General features: G+C 41.4%; 1 protein-coding gene across 3 annotated transcripts in view; it reads right to left on the bottom strand.

Moving 5' to 3' along the window:
• lekr1 (Leucine-, glutamate- and lysine-rich protein 1) overlaps positions 1-24811 on the bottom strand; it is a 140198-nt gene that overhangs the window by 77603 nt on the left and 37784 nt on the right. For all 3 annotated transcript variants that reach the window (XM_079374447.1, XM_079374446.1, XM_079374448.1), the window contains exons 5-6: positions 9951-10114; positions 750-935 (exon numbers count right to left, since the gene is read on the bottom strand). In XM_079374447.1, coding sequence (XP_079230573.1) covers positions 750-935; positions 9951-10114 — 350 coding nt within the window. The remainder of the gene's footprint in view (positions 1-749; positions 936-9950; positions 10115-24811) is intronic.

Here is a 24811-nt window from a genome sequence, read left to right as displayed (position 1 = left end):
CTTATACACAGAGGCACTATCATGTTAGAATAGAAAAAGGGTCCTGTCCAAACTGTTGCTATAAAATTAGAAGCACACAATTCCCTAGAATATCATTATATGCTTAAACATTAAGATTTGTACTCATAGAAATGACTAAAGTAGTCAAACATGTTCATTAGAAGGGGTGACCCAATACTTTTGGCAATATAGGATGGATGGATATGCACAGACCCCAAATGTTTCAACAGTAGCGAATCTTTTCAAATCTGAGCATAGGCCGCTGATAGTGTTAAGGGGTTGTTAGTTTGCTGACAAGGGTAACATTTCACAAGTGTTAACTGCACCAATGAGAGTTTCAGAGGCTCCATAAAGAAATAGGCAGGGGTTGAGACTCCTACCCCTAAACACCTGCCGAACACAAACATCACAAAAAACACAATCAACACTACACAAAACACACACAGACAATAACTGAAAGCAAGTGAAACACATCACAGGCATGTCTGGATACTAACAAGATAATACAACTCTAAAACACCTGTCCAGCATAAAGACACGTACACACCACACACCAGATGTACATGGATTTCCATGGATGACACATACAGAGGACAAATGTGGAAAATAAATGCAAAAACTGCTGAGCACCTGGGTAGGAAACCTATAAAATCATTATTATTTTTATTACTATTACTATTGCAATTTTGCATAGTGCTGCAAATGGGAAAAAATTAGACACTTCACCTTTAAACTGTGGGTATACATACCCTGTATGAGAAATTGGGCTTCTTGGTTTTGGTTCTGCAGTAGTTTCTGGGTCTGGACCTGATTCTCCAACTGCAGAATCTGATCTTTTGCTGCATAAAGACATGACTTCAAGTTTGGCACCTCCACCTGCAGCCTCTTCAGCTCCACCTGCAACCCGGCCACTTGCTGCTTCAGACGAGCACACTCTAAAAAAGAACAAATTTGTGAAAGTGGTCAGAGAGAGGAATCTGCATTGTTTGCTTGTTTTTTGTGTGTGTATATGTGTGTGTGTGTGTGCATGTTTATATGGTTTATGAGGACACAAATTTGTATAATGACATGGGTATGACAGAGGTATTACAATATGAAGGTGGTTTATGAGGACACTGCCTATGTCCCCGTAATTCAAAAGGCTTAAAAAAAACACTAAATGGTGTTTTTTTGAAAATCTAAAAATGCACAAGTCTCCTGTGAGGGCTAAGTTTAGGTGTAGGGTTGGTGTAGGGCAATAGCACACACAGTTTGTTCAGTATAAAAACCATTACGCCTATGGAGAATCCCCATAAACCACAAAAACCAACATGTGTGTAAATAATTTGTTTGTAGTGGCAGTATTGTGTACTGATGTCAACCTCATTCATCCCTGTTTTAATGTGCAGTATTTCAGAAAATAATTCAATATGCAAAACAGATTAAAAGTTAATTATGATAAAAACAAGATGCCCAAGCGTAAACTAATTTAACCTGCTGGAAAAGACAATGAGTTCACTGAGATGCAGGATAATCCAGTCAGCATGGTTCCCACCCTCTAAAGCTGACTGTATAATGACACAGTAAACAGGCCATTTACATGGATGCTGGTAGGCTAGTTTCAGACTATTTGGGGCAGAGCTTAAGAACATAAACACAGTGGGCTAAAATGTATAGAAGCCACAGTTAAAAATATCACTATTATTAGTAGTATTTTAATTATAAAGCGTCGATACATAGGCCACAAAAATAAAAAATATAAATTATTTTTTCAGCAAGGATGCATTAAATTTATCAAACGTGACAGTAAATATATTTGCAATGTTATAAAATATGTTTTATTTAAAATAAATGCTGTTCCTTTAAGCATTTTATTTATAAAAGAAAAATATATCACTGTTATAAAAATATTAATCAGCACAATTGTTTTCAACAGTGATATAAAAAAAAATCTGGAACTGATATCAAACATGAATAAAAACTTTTTAAAAGAAAATCCAAGAAAATGTATTGTACGGTATATTTGTTTAAAGAGTTTGATATACTCTATATATTTGGATGTATATTTTGTGATGCCCTCAGCATAAACTGAAGCTTGATGATCACTGAACTTTCCAACAGGAAAGATGAATGCAATCAATATATTAAGGGTGAAGTGCCCTAATACATTTTGGGGTCACTGTATCACAGATAAAAGTGTGATTTGATCTGATTTAGCTCACATACATTATCATCCTATCGCTTTGAGAACTTTTTATGAGGAAATTGTGAATCCTTTAAAATCCATCCAGATAAAGTGACTTAAGACTGAAACATATAAGAAATCAATCACCCGAGAAGGTAAAATGCGTAACTCTGAAAAATCTCACACAAGTGCTTGTGCATGGCATAACAAAGATAACAACAAAGCAAATTCTCTGATGGGTGAGAACATACCAGAGAACTTTTAACAACAGCAGTGGGTGCAGTAATTCACGTCAACAACGCTGACCAATGAAGTGCTTGCACATAAACAGAGTAGAACACAGAGAGAGAGAGAGAGAGAGAGAGAGAGAGAGAGAGAGAGAAAGAGAGGTTGAGCCTCTGTCTGCTGACTGATGTACTTCGGGTCATGGGGCGGTTACCATCAGCTCTGTTGCATTTGGTCCCAAACCTGCTGTCTCATGCACATGAACACACATTCAAACACATTCAAACCCTACCTGTCTCTCACAGCTGACTAAGCACCTGAACAGCAGCTGCTAGTGCTGACCCAGCGTGGGTTAGGGTTCAATGAATGCTTTGGATAAAACTCGTTAGCATACTACTGCATAATATGTGTGTGTGTGTGTGTGTGTGTGTAGGGGGTGCAATAAAGCCCTGCCCTGTGTGAGTGTCTGAACTTGCTTTTGGTTTTAACCTGGCCATATGACCAGCAGGGACACGTCAACCGGGAATACTGCCTATACAATTTTGAAAATGAAAGTATTATTTACCTTGGTAAATTTAAGTAAGAGCTACTATCTAGAGGGTTGTTATCTGGCATCAAACTTTAACCAAATAAGTAAGACTGGAAGGGAGATCAAATGTAAAAGTTTAAGATTTGGTCAGTGTTACAGTATATGACTGGTGTAGTATGTGCACAAGTTAAGTCTTGTTTAAGTCTGACACATTCGTTCTGGCACAAACCTCAGCAGACGGTGTGTGCACCTGAAAGGCACTGCAAGGAGGCATTCATACTATGTACTCGGCTGCACTATTCTCTACAGACCACAGGCAGCAGTGTGGAGTAATATCAGCCCAACCTGCAAGAAACCTCAGTGACAAGAAGTCACAAGGTTGAGTAAATAATGACATAATTTTTATTTTTAGGTGAAAAATCAATGTGATTTTTCATAAAATTTTGATCATGGCATCAGAATGTCTTACAGGTCAGAGGGGTGAATATTTTTGATTGCAACTGTATATATCAAAATTATTCAACCCCCCTGACCTGCCACATGCTTTATTAAAATTCCACCAAATATTTCCAATGAGATTTAAGTCTGTAGACTGAACAAGCCACTGATAAACATTCTATGACCAATCCCTGAACTAAACTTCAGTAGATTTGGATGTAAATTTGAGGACATAAGCTTGATGACCATTGAACTTTCCAACAGGACAATCATCCCAATGAGTTCACATGTGAGTTAATGTATTCCTCTTATTGGCAAGACACATCGGCATAATTGCTCATATTGGGCCAATGCCAATATTTACATTTAAAGCCATTATCGGCTGATTCCGATATTGGTCTGATAATATTGTGCATCCCTAACTTCAACGGCCTCCTCTGAATATTATATTTTTATAACATCCCCACCAACTTTACTAAAATCAAACCTCTTCCGTATGAGCTACTGGTTTGCATAAAGTTAGCAGAAGTGGAAAACAACATATACAAATCTATTCATCTTTTTTTCAGACTGTCTTTCTCTGTTTCTCTCGCTTTTTATACCTTTCTGCTCTCATCTCATCTCCCCCTCATGTCTCATAACCGTAAGAAAACAGGCAGACAGGTAGCAGCGCATAATTGTTGCACCCACACCCATATCAGTTTGGCCCTTACCCATGCACACACACACATTTCTGCACATAAACAAGCAGAACCTACACGCACAAACAGCCTCAAGAGTGCTTTCTGTCAAACCGACTTATATGCATGCGTTACACATGTATGCTGAAAGACAGGTAGGGGAGGCAGGAAAAGCAAAGCCTAAACACTCCTTAGGCTACTGTAAACAAAATACCTGTCCGTTGGTTCAAAGGATTCTAGACTTTTGTACTCATTCACCTCTCAGTGACACACACACGCACGCACTTGCTGGAATTTGGCAGCTTTATGAAACGTGAAACAGGCAGAAGGAAGGCGGTTCCAAACGTTTGTGGTGATAAGACACACACCCCAAGGGTGAGCGAGAGGTTAACTCAGCCTACGGCACCCAAATCATCTGCAAAACTATGTTGAGCGACAAACAAGTAGTATGCATGTGTTAGTATCAGTGCATGAAGTGATTTGCATGTCGATGTATGAACCAAACAAACGCCTTTAAACATGCAAAACCTCTCTAAACACATATGCACAAACATGCAAGTCACAACAGAGACGGTCTGTAAAAAACTGAAAAATACAGATACTTGCCCACACTGTAACACTCTATTCACTCTCTTAAGGTGTGGTCACATTAAATTTTGGTGAAATTTCACAGGCAAAAAGGTCTAGTGATGCATGAAGCATTGCTCGTACATAATTCACTTTCAAACCAAGCAGCTTTGCCTTAGTTAATGCAATGGCTTTCAGTGTTGGGGAAAGTTACTTTTAAAAGTAATGCATTACAATATTGCGTTACTCCCTAAAAAAGTAACTAATTACGTTACTTAGCTACTTTTTATGGAAAGTAATGCGTTACGTTACTTTTGCGTTACTTTTTAAATATGAGCATGGCTTGATTGTTTTTAATACAAGAAATTACATTAATACAAATGTAAAAGCCCTGTATCTTGTGAAGGAAAAGTAAATTCACGTCTGTAAAGTGAAACTCAGGATAAGAAGGTTTAACACTCTTCGGCAATAAAAAAAAATGAAGTACAATTGTTAGTTTATCTAAAGTCATTTTTGCTTATTAGTATGGTTGAACTGGATCATCAAAGGTCAGCAGCAAAGACATTGGTTAATAAAATGGGATTAGATACATTTGTGTTGTTTAACATATTTAATTATTGCAGTTTGCGTCATATTCTGAGTTTGCATTTTACTGTTTTAATTCATTTTGATGAACACTAAATCTGTTTTTTGTGAGTGGGATGAATTCATGCACATTCACATTTAGATCTATAGAAACAGCATGTTCACACAGCGCACTGTCAGTCAATAAATGGGGAAAAAGTAACTGGCGTTACTTTTTTGAAAAAGTAACTCAGATATTTTCTTGTAAATTAAAAAGTAATGCATTACTTTACTAGTTACTTGAAAAAAGTAATATTATTACGTAACTCGCGTTACTTGTAATGCGTTACCCCCAACACTGATGGCTTTACATGACCAAATTGAACATGAACAAAATCTGCGTGGGGATATTTTTCACCCCCACGCAAAGCTCCGGATTTCATTAATTTGTGTAACAATGACTGTTTGCTAAATTTCACCAACCAATGGTAAATCTGACTGTACATAGACATGCACATATTGATTAATAGCCTGACAGTGGTTATTCAATCTAATCATAACAACCACACTAATTTTGCAGTTTTTTTAATCATATTTCCCATTCAAATAAAGAAAATGTAAGCGTTTAGCAAATTTGCATTGTAGTGTCCCGATTTGCGTTTGATAGAGAGAAACAAGAGCGTCATACAGTAATCTGGCGGTATACACACAACAGTGGGTGAGATAATGTCTTCAAGTATTTTTTTCAGAACAACATCTTAGTCTGGTTAGAATGACACAAAAAAAAGATTGCACAAAACGTCTCGGGTTACGCATGTAACCATGGTTCCCCGAGAGGTAATGAGACACTGTGCCCCCTAGGGGGCACTATGGGGAACGCAGCCTGCATGACCGGTGTCTGAAGCATGTGTAAAACAACGCCAATCTATTGGCCCACATGGCCCATGACGTCATAGGCAGGGTGCCCGGAAGTATAAAAGGGCACCTGCTGAAAACGTCATCCACTTTAGCTGTCTGAAGGAGACGTAGACAGGCAGGCCGAAGGCAACCACGCCATGCCGAGGCGCATGCCTGTCCACCTGGTGGGAGAGCTCCAAGGAAGCAACAGAACGGGGCTATGCCACTGAAGACACGGGCCACTCACGCAACTTAGCAGAAACGGGGGAACCTGAATAGATCAAGGGGAACATCCCACCCAAGTTAAGAGCACAGCTACCCTGAGATAGCTATGATTTGTGAGCAGAAGTAGCCTGGATACACAAGACCACTGAAGAGGCTAACTAGAAAGCCTCTAGAGAAGCTCAAGAGATCACTACTTAAATCCCAGGTAAAGAGAGAAGCTGCTGAGCTAGAACACAGCTTTCCTCAGATAGCTATGTCCCTAAGGTCTTATGAAGGTTTGTGGACCAGAATAACATAGCCAAGATAGCCTTACTACACAGCTGCCCAGACCACAGAGAGTGGGCCATCTACTAACAACCCTAGCATGGGAGATAGCACTGTCTAGGCAAGGGCTCAAAGAGACCACTATTAAAGACCCTAAGAAGGGGAGCAGTCACATAGATGTCCTCAGATAGCTAGGCTCTAGGAAAGGGGACCACTCCAAAAGAGGGTTCACCGCAACTGCAATAGAACACAGCTAGCGTCAGATAAGCCAATTCTGCTATAGCAATGGCTGGACTATAACCACCCTCAGATGGCTACACTAAGGAGGACCCCAATCCTTGTCAGTCCCAAAGTAATCAATACACAGCTAGTGTAGATAGCCTTCCTGCAAAGCTGCCCAGACCACAGAGAGTGGGCTATCTACTTACAACCATAGCAGGGGAGATAGCACTGTCTAGGCAAGGGCTCAAGGAGACCGCTACTTAAAGACCCTAAGAATGGGAGCAGTCACTGAGCTAGCACATAGATATCCTTAGATAGCTATGTACCTAGGAAGTGCTACCAGAAGGGGGACCGACTGAAACTACCCAGACCACACAGAGTGGGCTGTCTAATTACAACCCAAAGAGGCGAGACATCACTGTCTAGGTAAGGGCTCAAAAGACCGCTACTTAAAACCTTAAGTAGGGGAGCAATCACTGAGCTAGCACATAGCTATGCTCAGATAGCTAGGCTATAGGAAAGGGGAACCAATCCAGGAGAGGGCTCACCGCAACTGCAGTAGAACACAGCTAGCCTCAGATATTTGTATACAAGTAAGTCCATCCTGCCATAACAATGGCTGGAATATAACCACCCTCAGATAGCTATACTAAGGAGGTCCCCAATCCATGTCAGTCTCACAGTAGGCTAGTGAAGCACCGTGTTATTGACCAGGAGCTTACAAGAGGGAGATCCGGACCCTCAGTAAATGATTCATTAAAGAGCGAACACATAAACATCATAGTCAGCGATCAAAGCCTGATGTAAGCTGAGGCCATAACACTAGAGGGCTGGACACAGCTATCCTCGAATAGCAGTTCACTCAGATAAGGCTGAAGATAGCCCATGGAAGTTGGCCATCTACTTAAAACCCCAAAGGGGAGACAGCCCAGTCCATGTAAGGAGCTCACGGAGACCACTATTTAAAAACCTTAAAAAAGGAAAGCAGTCTCCTACCTGGAAGACAGCTATCCTTGAATAGCAGATTCCTAGACAAAGACTTCAGCGCTTAATCAAGATAACTTGTGCCAAGGGGAACCCAACCTAGTTAAGGAGCCAGGCTAGAACAAAGCTGCCCTCAGACCGCCATGTTCCAGAAAAAAGTAAGCTTGGACTGGAGCATAATCATCCGCAGACATCTACACTCCGGCTTAACACAGGATGAGACATTCTCCATAACCACTAGGTGCTGAAAACCATGGGAGAGAAAACTCGCAAGCCTCTCTCCACAGAGCATTCTATATTCATTATATTCAAGCCCAGTGAGGCTCTCCAGACACAATACCATGCATATTAGAGAGGCACAGCTGAGCTGAATATAGCTCCGCCCACGATCTTGCAGGATCAGGGCTGAAACAAGTCTGTCCTCACAATCCATCGTCATAACAACCCAATAGTGTCTGTGACATCTGACAAACACATTTAGAGAGTGTGTGCGGATCTCGCAAATCAAAGCGATGACCGCGAGGTGAGAAACTGTACCGGGCTATGAGACACAAACACTTTGTTCCGCTTCCCTTGGGAATAGGAACAAACGTGAGTGGAGCCTAGACACCGTATCTCATCTCGGTGCTCTTCGCCAAGGCAAACGCGAAAGCAGAACATGCCCTCGAGTGTTAGAATCCAAACACGGAGGCACACATCCCATAAAGTGCTGCTCGATTCGAGCGCTATCCGCGGGATCCGATAACCCAAAAAGAGCATTTCAACCTCACGAATTCCGCGATCCGAGTCTTCACCGTGCCTTGGCAACAGCAGGACCCGAACCACGAGATGTAAACACTTGTCACTCATCTCTCGAGAAGAGGGACAAACGCAAATAGAGCTTTTCATTGGATAACACTCACAATGAGCATGTTCAGCTCCCGCAAGCTCCTGACCAAGATACATGACGTGTAGAGCGTGTGTGGTGGTACACACTTTCCACAGCGCTCACCTGCCTTGGTCTCTCACAGGCACTTCAAACAGACGGCTCCTGAAGACAACAAAGAGGATGACGTATTCAGCATATGCCCTTTTATACTTCCGGGCACCCCCCTTATGATGTCATGGGCCATGTGTGCCAATAGATTGCTGTTGTTTCACACGTGCTTCAGACACTGGTCATGCAGGCTGCATTTCCCATAGTGCCCCCTAAGGGGCGCAGCGTGGAGTTCCCTAGAGGGGGAACTAAATGTACCTCAACGTCCCCTCAAAAAAAAAATATAATAATAATAATAAATAATAATAATAATATTAATAATGCAAAACTACATTTAATTCGATACTACATTTATAACTGAAAACTTCTTCCATATGTGTAGCAGTGCTTGAAACTGCTCTGGTTACATTATTGACATATTACATTATGCTAAAAAATGAGTGCTGACTTTAGTGTAAAAACAAGCCATTTTGAAATATTTCATGAAAATGTACAGAATGATACTTTTTATTGTCAATATGGCTTTTTTTATTCCTTCCTTTACTGCTGGCTGCACCAGTTCACAGTCTGAAAAAAAAAACCTCCTTATATTATTTGCATCCCATAATGCAGAAAAATGTTTATTAAACATCACTACACAGTCTTGAATGCTAAATTAAGCATTGTTAAAATTATAATTAAAGAATAAATAAAACAGCAAACACTAAAAATAAAATTTATATTTAATAAAATGTAATTTTTATTTATTATTATTTCAAATTTCTCATCACAAGACATACCACCTGGGGGCACTCCATGTACCACCTCAGAAATCAGAATATACCTTACCTAACACCCTAACCTTAAGCCTAACCCTTCTCCTGTCTCTAAACACACTTCCAGCACTTCTAGTAAATGTCTCACATCCTCTATTATCATTATAATGCAATTATCTCAGCACAGCGGGTAAAGTGTGCCCTACATCTCATAGTCACCGACACGCACCCACAGAGGCCGAAGGAGAATATGTTCCAATTTCAGACCATGACAAGATATATTATGACTGTCATCCTCAGTGTGTAGGAGTGTGCTCTGTGATTCTGCCTGAGCATGTGTAATACACATGCACATACACACACATGTACAATATAAGCTGTAACAGATGTACAAATCAGATAGGAGCAAATGTTTTCTGAAGCAAGAGTTTTGTGTGCATGTGTGTGTGCGTATAATTACCTGCATCAGCACTGATGCAACTCTGCTGTATCAGTGCTTTGCTGTTCTCCCAGGTCTCCAGGAAGTGAGTTAACTGGTTCTTAACAGTCGTCATCTCCCCTCGAGACGAATGCAGCAGGGCCAAAGCCTCCCTCAGAAGCCAATGCTGCTGCACAAACCTTGATCTGATGCACACACAGACACAAAGCAAATTATTCAACGATTCTGATTTAGAACTGAACTGCACTGCTTTATTGCAAGGGGACAGTACTTTCTCAAGAAAATATAAATTATGAGAGAAAAAGAGATGAGACAAGATGAGAAGGAAAGAGAACAGATGACTACATGAAATGTATAAACTGATTTTGAAAAGACAACAGACGAGATGAAAAGAAAGGAAAACAGAAATGAGAAGACACTACATGAAATGTTCAAGTTGAAATATGAGAAAGAAGAGAGACACGAAAGATGAGAGAAGAAAAGAGATGAAATATTTGAGCTCTATTTGAACAGAAGAGACTACGTACAGTAGATGAGATTTCACGAATAAATGATGAGTAAAAAATAGACTACAGTAAATACAACAAAAGTTGATTTTAAAGAGAAGAAACAGGATGAGAAGAGACATGAAATCTCTGAGAGATGTTTGAGTTTATTTGAAATAGAAGCAACAAGACGAGACAACAAGAGTAGTTAAGAGATTACATAACATGTTAGTTCATTTTGATGCGAACAGACTAGATGAGGCAAGACAAAGAGAAAAGATGAGAAGGCATTAATTTATTGAGTTCCGTTTGAAGAGACGAGATTTGAGTTTGTATTGAAATTCATTCAATCTCAATGTTATCCAGGAGAAACAAGTCAGTTGTGATTTGTCTTTAGAGTTTTTCCTCGATTGCTTAAACACATTTGCCCACTCTGACATCACATTTTCAAAACAGTTAACACACAGGATAAAACTGAAGCTCAATGGCCAAAATGACTCATTTTGCTAGCAAAATGCTCCAACATTCACAAAACATGCAACATAAGCAAATATTTCCATCAAACACCACAACTTGTGGTCAAATTAATGTATTCTTTCAATCATTACACAATGGACAACAAAATACAGCCATCAATATGAAATATGACACTTTACAAACTCAAATGGATACTGGGGGGAAAAAAAAAAGCACCCAAAGGAAACTTATGGGTGGAAATACCTTTTAAAAAAAAAAATATATATATATATATATATATATATATAAATAATTTGTCACATTTAGTCCATTCGTTCTTGACGATTATTCCACAGGTTCTCATCAACATCGCATTGAATGTTTTCCCTTGCAATGCACCGAGGGAAATACCTCCTTGCATGGCGTATCCATCCCTGGCAGTCATCTGCACCTATTGCCAGGCAACTATCATTCATTGCCTCCAGGAGGGGCATCTGCTCATATGGCCGGTGATCATACACCTTCCACCTCCAAGCAGAGAAGAACTTCTCGATTGGGTTCAGAAAAGGAGAGTATGCAGGGAGGAATTGCATCATAATACGAGGCTGTGCTGCAAACCATTCATTCACAAGGAGAGAGTGGTGGAAAGCCACATTGTCCCAAATTATGACATACAGAGTCATGCCAGGCCTCAACAGCCCTCTCTCTTTGGGTGGAATCAGTATTTCTTTCAATGCATCAAGAAATGTGATGAGGCGTTCTGTATTGTATGGGCCAATAGTTGGTATGTGGCAAAGGACCCCATCATTGGAGATGGCAGCACACATGGTGATATTGGCACCCCTCTGACCTGGCACTGTGACAGTGGCCCTCTGCCCAATGATGTTCCTCCCGCGTCTCCTCACTTTACAGAGGTTGAAGCCAGCTTCATCCACAAAAATTAATTTGTGATGTGCCCCTTCAGCTTCAAACTCCATTATTCTCTAAGAAAAAGAGCAAATTCATAAAGCAAATTATTCCAGTCGCATGTAACTATGGTAAACAAGGTATTACAATAAAAAAATCTGTACCTGCACATAGTGGAATCGTGTATCCTTTATGATGTCAGAGTTTCTTTGAAATGGAACTCTGTACAGCTGCTTCATTTTGAAATATTTTCGTTTAAGGACTCGATCTATAGTTGCCAAACTCACACTGTTTATATTTCTAAATGCTCCCTGATCTGCAATTACTGCTGCCTGGATTTCACGCAGTCTGATGGCATTGTTTGCCACTACCATATCTACAATGGCAGACTCCTGTTCAATACCAAATATCTTTCCTCTGCCACCAGTGTGTGGTAATGTGTGGATTCTATAAAGTAAAAGCAAAAAGCATGTCAAAATTGACATTACTGTATGACAGTCACATAAATGGGATTGATAAAACATCTGCATTACTGTAGACATAGTTTGTTCTGCTAACAAAGCAATGCAGTAAAGCTGAAATACACAGTGGTATACATTACAGTAACACTGTGAATTACCTGTTCTCATTCCGAAAAAGCCTGACAATAGATGTCACAGTGCTCCGACTCTGAATGGGCTGGACCCTTTGCCCAGCCTCTCTAAAGGACAGGCCATGATTGATGACATGGTCGATAATTGTTGCCCGAATTTCATTTGAAACTTGAGCTCGATTTTGTCCTCTTGCTGCTGCAGCTCCTCCACCACGCATACAAACTCCTCTTCCTCAGGCCCCTCTGCCATGGCCTCTTACTCTCCTTCCGTGCCTATGGCCTCTTTGATCCATGCTTGCAAATAGCAATACAGAGGTGGCATCTTTTGTAGAGGGATGAGGATTGATTGCTGATTGAAGAGTTGTGCAAACAAGTTTCACACAGGTGCATTGGAGATTCATAATTATGCAAGTACTTTCTATCAGCTGTGAATAGATGTTCTCCTTTTGTTCAACACAGTGAATCCAATGGAGTTTGGGATCTTTCAATGAGATCTGTGGTGACTGTTTTGACAAAGGGTGTGAAAAATGTGTGAAACAAATTAAAAAGTGTTAAGGCATTTGAAAGAGAAGACTTCTGCTGTGCTAAGAATGTGATGATGAAGATCAAGTGGATCCCAGTTTCACTGAGCGTGTCTTAGCAAATGAGAAAAACTGTAGTACAGGAATGAATAAGAACAATCAGTACTGATAAAAAAAAGGTGAATTTGCTGTTTATTCAACACTAAATCACTGCATTTTTGGATATCTTGGATTTGATCCATTAAATTTGAATGTCAAGTCCCTGAACACAAATCTCTAAATATTCCAGAACACAGACATGAGCCTAGATAAATACATTTTACACTTTATGTGTGGGTGGGATATTTGTACTCTTGTTCATTTTAAGCTGTGTCTCATTTGATATGAGTTCACATTTTCATATAATCCTTGAGGAGGTTTAAGGTAAACACATTTTGTAAGCAGCTGTTTATACAGTATACGCTACTGTTGAAATGGACAGGATTAGATGAACATGTTCCTGCTGGACCTTCATTTAGAACTCCATCAATATTCTATGGGACAGTCTCGTAGATTCTGGCTGAGCGTCAGCACTGTCAGTGTTTAGCCGGGTGATTTAATGAGGTTTGTACATTTGAAGTTCTGTGTCAGTTCAGCTGTACTGCTGCCCTACATCCCGCCCCTTTCATTCCCACCAGCATTACATCATCATCATGAGACAGAGGCAGATAAGAGCTGCCAGAATTCTCTATATGGATAAACAGGACGCCAAATCCACACACACAAACACACATGAAATCTCTTCAGCGACCACACACCAACCATGTGTATCCATCCCCCCATCACAACCTGTCACCACGTAAACAAACATACACAAGCACACACTCATCCACTTGTACAGAAGTCATGGTAACGGGTAAACATGGCAGTGTTAGGGTGAGACATGGAGACAGACAGACAGTAAGAGAGGCAGAGAAAGAGAGAGAGACAGTGGGAGAGAACCATGGGAATTATTTGGGAACCATGGGAACAACACTGTGTATGAAAAATGGCTATTGTCAGAAGAGAGGAGACTTAAAGTTGAAAAGAGAATTACTGTAAAAAAGGCAAAATGAGAGAAAGACAAGACAGGAAGGGATGGAATTAGATGAGATGAGAGAAAAATAGGAAACGAAACGAGACAAGAAGATAGGAGCTGAAACAAGAGAAGAGGAGACGAGAGGAGATGTTACGGGGCTGACGAGACGTGAGACATGCGGATCCATATGCAAGGCTTTATTAAAAAACATGGTCAGAAACAGGCAGGGTCAGACATCGGCAAACAGGTATGGCAAGGGCAAGACAGAGCAATCCGTGGAGCAAGCGTGGGTCAACGATGAGCGAACAGTATCCAAAGGGGCAAGGCAGAGAGATAATCCAGAGTCGAAGCAATAATCCAAACGGGGAGCAAACAGAGTCCAAACGGCAAGGCGAAGGGTTAATCCAGGAAACACGGGCAGGGTCAGACACGGCAGGAAAACAAGGCAAGACTAGGACTAGGATAATGGCTCTGTAGAGTTGCTATCGCTTGGGGAGTGATATACGCTAACAATACTCGGCCCAGAGCAAGAGCAAGTCCCAGGTTAAATAGTGTGTGTGATGGGGTGATCAGTGAAATCAGCTGCGTGTCGTCAGTGCAATGGATTGTGGGTATTGCAGTCCAGAGAAGTGTGGTGTGAGAGTCAATGTGGTGAGTGAGTGACATCTGGTGGTGATTGTCCGGAAGAGCATGGACCAGATTCGTGACATAGCCCCCCCCCCAAGGAGCGGCTTCCAGACGCTTCCAAATAATCCAGGAGGGCGGTGGAGCGGAGGCGGAACAGGGGGAGGGACGGAGGGCCAGGTCCGTGAGGAAGTGGGAAGACCGGGGACTGAGGCAGAACCGGCAGAGCAGGACACCCCGGCGGAACCGGAGACCAGGACAGAGCAAGAACCCACCAGGGCGGAGCAGACGGACCAGGAGCCCACCAGGGCGGAGTAGATGACCACCAGACCCGAGCAAGAGCCCACCAGGGCGGAGTAGACGGACCAGGAGCCCACCAGACCGGAGTAGAAGACCACCACGGCGGAGCAGACGACCACCAGACCCGAGCAGAAGACCACCATGGCGGGGCAGAGGACCACCAGACCTGAGCAGAAGACCCTCGCCAGGAAGCAGACTGGGCAGGAAACCATGGCAGAGTCTGAGATCTGGGGGAAACGGAGACAGACAACACAGGGAGAGCAGAGACAGACAATACAGGGAGAGCATTCATGATCTCAGGGGGCGCGGCAGGGCAGGACGAGGATTCATAGACGGCGTTTTTAGCCGTGACAGGACAGGGTGAGAGCTCACAGACGGCCTCTTTAGCCGTGACAGGACAGGGCGTGAGCTCACAGACGGCCTCTTTGGCCGTGACAGGACAGACAGTGAGTTCAGGGGCGGCCTTCATGACCGTGACAGGGCAGACAGTGAGTTCAGAAACTGTCTCCATGGCCGTGACAGGGCAGACAGTGAGTTCAGGAACGGCCTCCATGGCCGTGACAGGGCAGACCATGAGGTCAGGAACGGCCTCCGTGGCCGTGACAAGGCAGACCGTGAGTTCAGGAACAGCCTCCGTGGCCATGACAGGGCAGACAGTGAGTTCAGGAACGGCCTCCATGGCCATGACGGGGCAGACAGGGAGTACAGGAACGGCCTCCGTGGCCGTGACAGGGCAAACAGCGAGTTCAGGGACGGCCTCCGTGGCCGTGACAGGGCAAACAGTGAGTTCATGAGTGGGCGCCACCACCTCGGGAGGTTCTGCAGCGGAAGCTGCCACCTCTGGTGGTTCTGCAGTGGACGCCGCCTCCTCTGGAAGTTCTGGGGCAGACTCGTGGACTGAAGAGGCCTCAGGAGCAGACTCGTGGACAGGAGAGGCCTCAGGAGCACAGTGTGCAGCCCACACACTCAAAATGGCAACCGCCATAACGGGAAGTACTGAGGTCAGGGGAACAGTCTCTGTAACAGACAGGGTTGAGGCCCTGGGAATGCCAGCTACTCGCACTGACATCAGTGGTGGGTCCATCACACTGGATATCAGACAGGGAACTTGAAGGACTGACCTTAAATCCTTGGGTGTGACAGACTCTGGCTGGAGCACTGTGATGTGGTGTGACTCTGGCTTGACAGCGGAGACGTGAGCAGACTCTGGCTTGACAGTGACGACGTGAGCAGACTCTGGCTTGACAGCGACGACGTGAGCAGACTCTGGCTTGACAGCGACGACGTGAGCAGACTCTGGCTTGACAGCGACGACGTGAGCAGACTCTGGCTTGACAGCGACGACGTGAGCAGACTCTGGCTTGACAGCGACGACGTGAGCAGACTCTGGCTTGACAGCGACGACGTGAGCAGACTCTGGCTTGACAGCGACGACGTGAGCAGACTCTGGCTTGACAGCGACGACGTGAGCAGACTCTGGCTTGACAGCGACGACGTGAGCAGACTCTGGCTTGACAGCGATGACGTGAGCAGACTCTGGCTTGACAGCGACGACGTGAGCAGACTCTGGCTTGACAGCGACGACGTGAGCAGACTCTGGCTTGGCAGGCACGACGTGAGCAGACTCTGGCTTGACAGCGACGACGTGAGCAGACTCTGGCTTGACAGGCATGACGTGAAGGGGTGCTGTTGCTGCCGCCATTTTGTGAGTGAGTGCGGTGCCGCGTTCCTCCGCAACACCCACAGTGAACGGAGAGCCCACACACAGCAAAGCATAGTCCATAAATTTACTGAGAGATGAACGGGGACCCTCGCGGATTAACTGAGTCTTGAGCGGCTGATTAATGCCCTCACAGAAAAAATCTATAAGTGCATAGTCCGGCAGATCAGAAAAATAGGCAAGGTCCAAATACTCCTGAATATAATCCTCGAGCAGTCGCGAGCCCTGCTCGAGGGTTAATAACAGCCGTGCAATGTCCATACCTGGCCAATGTTCTCTGGAAAAGCCGCTGGATCCTTGTGTGGCCGAGTATTCTGTTACGGGGCTGACGAGACGTGAGACATGCGGATCCATATGCAAGGCTTTATTAAAAAACATGGTCAGAAACAGGCAGGGTCAGACATCGGCAAACAGGTATGGCAAGGGCAAGACAGAGCAATCCGTGGAGCAAGCGTGGGTCAACGATGAGCGAACAGTATCCAAAGGGGCAAGGCAGAGAGATAATCCAGAGTCGAAGCAATAATCCAAACGGGGAGCAAACAGAGTCCAAACGGCAAGGCGAAGGGTTAATCCAGGAAACACGGGCAGGGTCAGACACGGCAGGAAAACAAGGCAAGACTAGGACTAGGATAATGGCTCTGTAGAGTTGCTATCGCTTGGGGAGTGATATACGCTAACAATACTCGGCCCAGAGCAAGAGCAAGTCCCAGGTTAAATAGTGTGTGTGATGGGGTGATCAGTGAAATCAGCTGCGTGTCGTCAGTGCAATGGATTGTGGGTATTGCAGTCCAGAGAAGTGTGGTGTGAGAGTCAATGTGGTGAGTGAGTGACATCTGGTGGTGATTGTCCGGAAGAGCATGGACCAGATTCGTGACAGGAGACAAGCCTTCTAGATGAAATAAGAGGAGAAAAGATTCAATGTAAGAAAAACGATGGTATGAGGAAAGAGAAGAGATAAAATGAGAGGAGAGGAAACGGGAGCAGAAGGGAGAAGAGGAGGGGAGATTAAACAAGAAAAAATGATGAGATGAATTGAGAGGAGAAAAAATGAGATGCAATGAAAAGAGATGTTAGGAGAAAAGGAAATTAAGCAAATTAATAAGAGAAGAAGAGAAGAAATGAGATGAGGAAAGAAGGACATAACAAGGAAGAGATGAGACAAGATGAGAAAAATAAGTGATGAAACAAGATCAATGCAAGATGAAACAGGAGGAATAGAGACGATGTTAGGAAAAGCCTGAGAAGAAGCTGAGAACAGAGGAGATGAGAAAAGAATAGGAAATGAAAAGACGAGAAGACAGAAGGAGAGATAAAGAGAGGAAAAAAACTAGGCTAGACAACAAGATGAAAAGAGAAGAAAAGACATAACGCATGGAAATATGAGATGGGAGGTGAAGACGAGGTGAAATGAGACAAGATTAGACTAAACATGGTCACAATAGAAGAGGAGAAGAAACAAAAGGAAAGGAGACAAGATGATAAGGTAAAGACTCAGAAGAAGCTGAGAAGACAAGATATGAGATGAAAAGGAAAGGAAACGAGGCTAAGAGGACAAGATGAAATAAGATAAGACAAGATGCAATGAAATTGGATGTATATGAAGAGAAGAGGGAATTAAACAAAATTAAATTAGACTAGAAGACAGAGAGAAGAAGATAATCATATTGTCTCCTTTTCACTTGTTTCATCTCATCTTCATTAGCAAAAGAGACTAGACGAGACGAGAAACCTCACCAATAAACCAGACAGACCAGCACTACCAACAGCTGTGTATGTTTTCTGGAAGTACATCTGGCTGTCAGTTAAACTGGACTGCAGTGCAACGACTGACCCCATTCAGACTGACCCCTTTTTGTCTTTTCCCCCCACTCCTGTCCTCTTTTTCTTTCTCATTTCGCCCTCAGTGTTTGAAGTGTTTCTGGAGTGTGTCTGGACAGCACATGGTCTGTTTTTGATGTGTGCGTCTGGCCAGCTGCTTTCCCCTGGCTTCTCAACATTCTTAGCCTGTCCGGTTTCAAATCTATGACTTCATCATAACTGTTATAAATCACCTCCCATATCATCAACATCATAATCATCATTAACATAGTCAGCATTCTGGTGCTCTTCACTTCGCCTGGGGGTGTTCATGGATCAAACAGTTTATGCTTCCTGTCTCATTCGCTGTCCTTCCCCATCTCTTTCTGTGAACCACTGGGGCGTAGTCTATAATCAGGCTATAAACCTTTTGACCGAACAGACTGCTAGACCTCACGCTACAGTGAGCTCGCACTACACACGCACATGCCCCATATGTGAAGCAAGCACACTTCACTCCAAAAAATAAATATGCACACACACAAGACATGAAAAGAGGACTTTAAAGAGAAGCTAACAATACGGCTTGGAGGGGTTAAGGAGGGAAGACATCTAAGAATCACACTATTTCATTTTTTTTCTTTGCTCTGATGACTGAGGCAGTTCAAAGATGTGAAATCTACTTCATATCTTTGTGAAGTAGAGAATAAAGAGAGCGTACTTCAGCGCTCATTTTACCGACTTTCAGGGAAAGGCTTCTTCACAACTACATTTTCTATTTTCTGATAAAAGTATGAATAATGATTTTCAATGCAAAAGTCAACTCCACAGTGTTATCAGTCTTATTTGGCCAATGAGTCACTCTCAAAATATGTGTGTAAAGAGAGAGTCCGTAATCATAATTTATAAAATGAACTGTTGATTGGGGTCTAGCATCCTGTCTTTTTTATGGAACTCACACACTGATGAGCTAACTGAGGACTGAGTGTCTCACTTTTGCCTGTCATCTCCTCTCACATGAGTTTGTGAGGCAGTAGTAGCTACACACTGACTCACGGCCTTAAAGTATGTACTCTTGGCAAAGGAGAAAGTACACACTTTTGAGTGTGTAGCAGGAGAGTAGCTTTGGGATATACTCTCATACATTTACGTCTTTAACGGATGCTCTGTCACATAGTTACACACTTCCTGCCACTGTAAACTGGCCTGTCAATCATCTTGTCACAGTTAACATTCTCTATATTTTATTCAATTTATCTTCCTACCATACCAGAGAGAAAAGAAACAGCCATGGTTTATGCGAAGAACTCTGCTCATATTTTTTTTGCATAATTATGCATTTAACAATTAATGGTCAAATGGATTTGACCATTAATTTTTTACCAGATTAAAGGTGGGGTATGTAATTATTCCAAAATGCTTTAGAAAACTGACCAACGTATCAATACAAACTTGCAGCCAATCAGCAGTAAGGAGCGTGACTACTCATGATGTGGAGGAGAGAGCGTTCAGTGAACAGCCGAGCGACAGAAAGATAGAGATGAAAAAACAAAAGAGGAAAAAGTCTGCGGAACAATAAGGCAAGATGTAGGACCTGTGTAAATATTGGATCAGCTTTCCAGCGCTGGAGAGAACTCAAGGAGCGGAAGGCGGAGGTTGCTTTGTTTCTTCTCGATAGGTTAGTAACACCGTGTCTACAATGGACGCAGTGCGCCGCAACAAAGTCTGCCTACACTGGACGCGATAAAGCGACTGTTGAAAATCATTTGAAATTTGTGTCAGCACATCATAAATAGAATGCGGCAGCAGTTTTGCTTTGTTTCACGGAACTAACCATTGCCTGGGTTGCAAAGGTTACGTATGTGTGGAGCGGAGCTACCAAAATAGGGGCGGGACCCTTTTGTTGTAGGGGCATGTTTGTTTTGGTATTTTCAGATATCAACACTGGCTTCCAGATATCGCTTACCGCACCTTTAAATGTTGATTATTAGTAGATCAAACCCCTTTATCTAAACCTGTCTACTTAACCCTCTGTCGTGGACATCCACCATGTTTTTTTTAACACTTTTAATTCGTGTTTGTATTTCTGACCTGAATCCTTTGCAAAAGTGCAATGGATTGTGGGTAATATTAGCCATTAGCGTGTGCACGGATCCACATTTTAAAAATCTTCAATATTACACCATCCAGGCACTTTTGGCATACTCTTTTTAACATACTATACTATGGGACACACTTAGACCGCATTTACACTGCATGGTTCAAATAACCCAATTCTGATTTTTTCCTCCCATGTGGCACAGATCGGATATGGCCCACGACTGCGTAAGCAGGAAAAAAATCGCATGGATTCCGATATTCTCAGATCGGTTTCAGGCCTCATTCATATGTGGAAATAAATCAGATATGAATCAGACACGTGCATTTGCGCCTGCCGTGTAAGCGGACAAATCAGATATTCCCCTCTAAATGCGACTCCTACGTCATCGAAAATGAGTTTTTTGAAACATTTTGTGGTACAGACATACCTGTAACAAATGAAACATGAAACATATGTGCGTGGCCATAGTGGCTGAGCCTGGAACCTTGGACATTTTAATTTACTCATGTTGTACCAAACCTGACTTTCTTTGTTTCTTTTTTTGTTTGTGTTTTGAGTGTGCGTGTTCCATAGAAGTTAAGTTCCATAGAGTTATTGAGTGATCGACAACATCATTTCCATTTTTGTCTGATTTCATTTTTTGTCTGATTAAAGTAATAGCAAACCTCTTCTCACATGATTGAAGTATCATTCATGCCTGTTGTACAAAATGTGCTGGATAAGGTTATTACATAAGGTCTTTTCACATGACTAGTGCCAAGGCTTTAACACACTGTTCAGTGCAAAGGATCATGCTCTACTTTGACATATATATGAATGTTAGATCGCAGAAGAAAGATTTTACAAGGTTGCTAGGTAGCAGGAAATTTCTAATTGCTCACAGTAAACAGTAAAATAAAATGTATTTAAGTTTAGAACAAAAAAAAAACCCTTCAATTGCTTTGCAGAAAAAGGAGGCGTCAAATGTAGTTTAACAAAAATGCTCTTGGTGAACTGAGGTCAAATGAGCAAAATAATCAAAATGAGTAACAGGAGAGTCTGACAATTTAAAACCATGTTTTGTTACTCCAAAATTATTTGAGAAATGAGGTGCAAATATAAACCTGTCTTTAAGAAGACAGACTGTACATATCATATGCAACATTTTCAGTAATCACTGGCTGATAAAATGTAATTTCACAAATGGGCTCAGCACTGAATTATCTGAAAGTTGAGTGTTATGTTCCAATGTTTGACAAGGGTGCAACACATCACTAGTGTTACAGCTGCACTCCACAGAGCCCTGAACGGCCAAGAAATACAGCGAGTGAGAGGGCGAGAGAAATATTTTAATCATCATAAAACATTACTATCCTCACTAGCACGGGAACACAGAATAGAACATTTTGTTTTTCAAGGGATAAATTTTGATGGGGTGCAAGGTTAGACAGCAGCGAGAGCACTTTGATTATTTCTTGAAAAATGTGAAAGGCATCTTGAGAAAGTCAGATGTAATAATAACACCCACTACAGACTACAACACCACACATTCCTATATAATAGGTCATGACATATAAGGGAACCAAGGGAAATAATCTCCTCGTTCTACAGGTGATGAAATATGATACAATCATTATCTTTTAAACTGAATGAATCGCCTGGTAAGACCTTGTGGTCATGAGGGTGTGACATTATGTGCTTGTGTGTGAAGCCAGGCCCAGACAGCATATTTTCACGAGAGAGAAAAAAAATTACTTAAAAAAAAAATTTTTTAAATCTCTCAGTCACAATTTTTGAGAGATTTCAAAAACCTGCCCAGGTGTCAGCCATCAGCTGAAATAATCAATTAGGACAAAGAGAAAGCAAACAAAAACATGAGAGAAGATGAAAAAGAATATAAAGCAAATTAGAAATGGATTTTCAACTCACACCAGGCTTTATACGTCACCGAGCTGATGAACACTAACCACATATGTGACCCTGGACCACAAAACCAGTCTTAAGTGTCAAGTTTTCGAAATTGAGATTTATACATCATCTGAAAGCTGAATAAATACGCTTTCCATTAATGCATGGTTTGTTAGGATCGGACAACATTTGGCTGAGATACAGCTATTTGAATATCTGGAATCTGAGGGTGCAGAAATATTGAGAAAATGGCCTTTAAAGTTGTCCACATGAAGTTCTTAGCAATGCATATCACTAATCAAAAATGAAGTTTTGATATATTTACGGTAAGAAATGTACAAAATATCTTCATGAAACATGATCTTTACTTAATATCCTAATGATTTTTGGCATAAAAGAAAAATCTATCATTTTGACCCATATAATGTATTTTTGGCTATTGCTACAAATATACCCCAGCGACTTAAGACTGCTTTTGTGCTCCAGGGTCACATATAAATGTTTGCCACACATTCCTTTACTGAAATACAATCCCCCGGCACACACCTTTCCTGGAAGCACTTCGCAGTATGACGCCATCATGGCCTTTGTGTGTGCCATTCAGACAGTTGGAGAAGATGGAAATGCCTGTCAGAAAGCTCATGACAGCATTATCACCTGCCAGTCAACCGAGACATTTCTCCTTTCTATCGTTCATGACAGCTTCGTTTCACACCATCTGATTATTAACTGCTTACATCTCATACAACAGATATTAGCAGGAGGACCAAGCTTAAAAAAAACTAAAAGTGAATAGCATGGGAAAAATGCATAGAAAATCCATTATGCTGAAACTGGATGCTGAAAATTTAGCTTTGCCATCACAAGAATAAGATATTTTAAATTGCAACATTCGGGATGATACATCTATTCACACTGTTTGTTTATTTTGTCAATTATTAAAAGTATATAACATTACTGTATAATGCACACATTACTATTATGTTTAATAATTTTCATTTTTATCAAAGTTTATTAAAATAATAATATTTAATAAAAGACATAATAATAAATAATATACATCCCAGGTGTCCCCAGAATGCATCTGTTTCAGTTCAAAATACCCAACAGATCATTTATTACATAGTTTTGAAAATGCTATTTTGAGTGGAAGCAGAAACAAGCTGTTGTCGTGCATGTCTTTTTAAATGCAAATGAGCTGCTGCTCCCCGCCCCCTTTTCCAAAATAGGGCTGTGCCTTTACAGCTTGTTCCCTAGATACTCTGCAAAAAAAAAAAAAAATGCCGTTTTTGATATTTTGATATTACAATTTTCTGAGCAAACACATCCGAATCACGCGCACTGAAAGCGGCTGTCACATGGCATGTGAGTACTAAACTAAGTTCGGTAACACTTTAGAATAGGGAACACTTATTCATTATTAACTATGACTTTTCCCTCAATAAATTCCTAATTTGCTGCTTATTAATAGTTAGTAAGGTAGTTGTTAAGTTTAGGTATTGGATAGGATTAAGGATCTAGAATAAGCTCATGTAGAATAAGGCATTAATTTGTGCTTAATTACTTCTAATTAATGGCTAATATTCTAGTAATATGCATGCTAATAAGCAACTAGTTAAGAGATCTTAAAATAAAGTGTTACCATAAGTTCTCTTTCATGTCATATTGTGCTTAACACACATGAGTTATAAAAACAGTCGGTTATGTCTGTGAAGGTAAATTAGATCTGTGTGGCAGCAGCGTAATATACGGTAAATAAATCAACTGCTCTCTTGTCTCCCCTTACCAAAAAGTAGTATACTTCAAGTTTAATTTATTAAGTACACTTAAGTAAAGTTCAAGTATATTTTTAAGTATACTTTATGTAATACGTATACGAATATCAGTTTACTAGTAGTCTACTTGTAAGTGTACTATTTCAATACTCCTTGGGACTAAATTGGCTCACTTGCTATATAAAAGTATAATTTTAAGTATACTTTAAGTATAACAGTAATAAACTTTGAGTACACAACTAGTTTACATCAAAGTTTTTAGCTTGTACTGCAACTATACTAAAATGAACTTATAGTGATAGTTTACTACTTAAATACTTGTAGTAGCATTTTTAGTACACTTTGAAGTATAGTCACAGTAAACTACTAGTTTAGTACACTTTAAAAAAAAAAAAAAACGTTGAGCCAACTTAAAAGTTTAAGGCAACCAGCTTCAGCAGATTTTTGAGTTTTCTCAACTTGTTGTTTTAAGTTTATACAACAAAACGTTGAGAATCTCCTACAAAAATAAGTTGAGAGAACTCAAGAATCTGCTGAAGCTGGTTGCCTTAAAATTTTAAGTTGGCTCAACATTTTTTACAGTGCAGCTTTATGCTGAAATTATACTCGTAATTTTTTTTTTAAGTGAACTTTACGTCATACTTTAAGTATTATACTATGT

The sequence above is a fragment of the Barbus barbus genome (genome assembly GCF_936440315.1).
Source record: "Barbus barbus genome assembly, chromosome: 23".
NCBI classification, from domain to species: Eukaryota; Metazoa; Chordata; class Actinopteri; order Cypriniformes; family Cyprinidae; genus Barbus; species Barbus barbus.
This window is presented reverse-complemented; position numbering and strand designations above follow the sequence as displayed.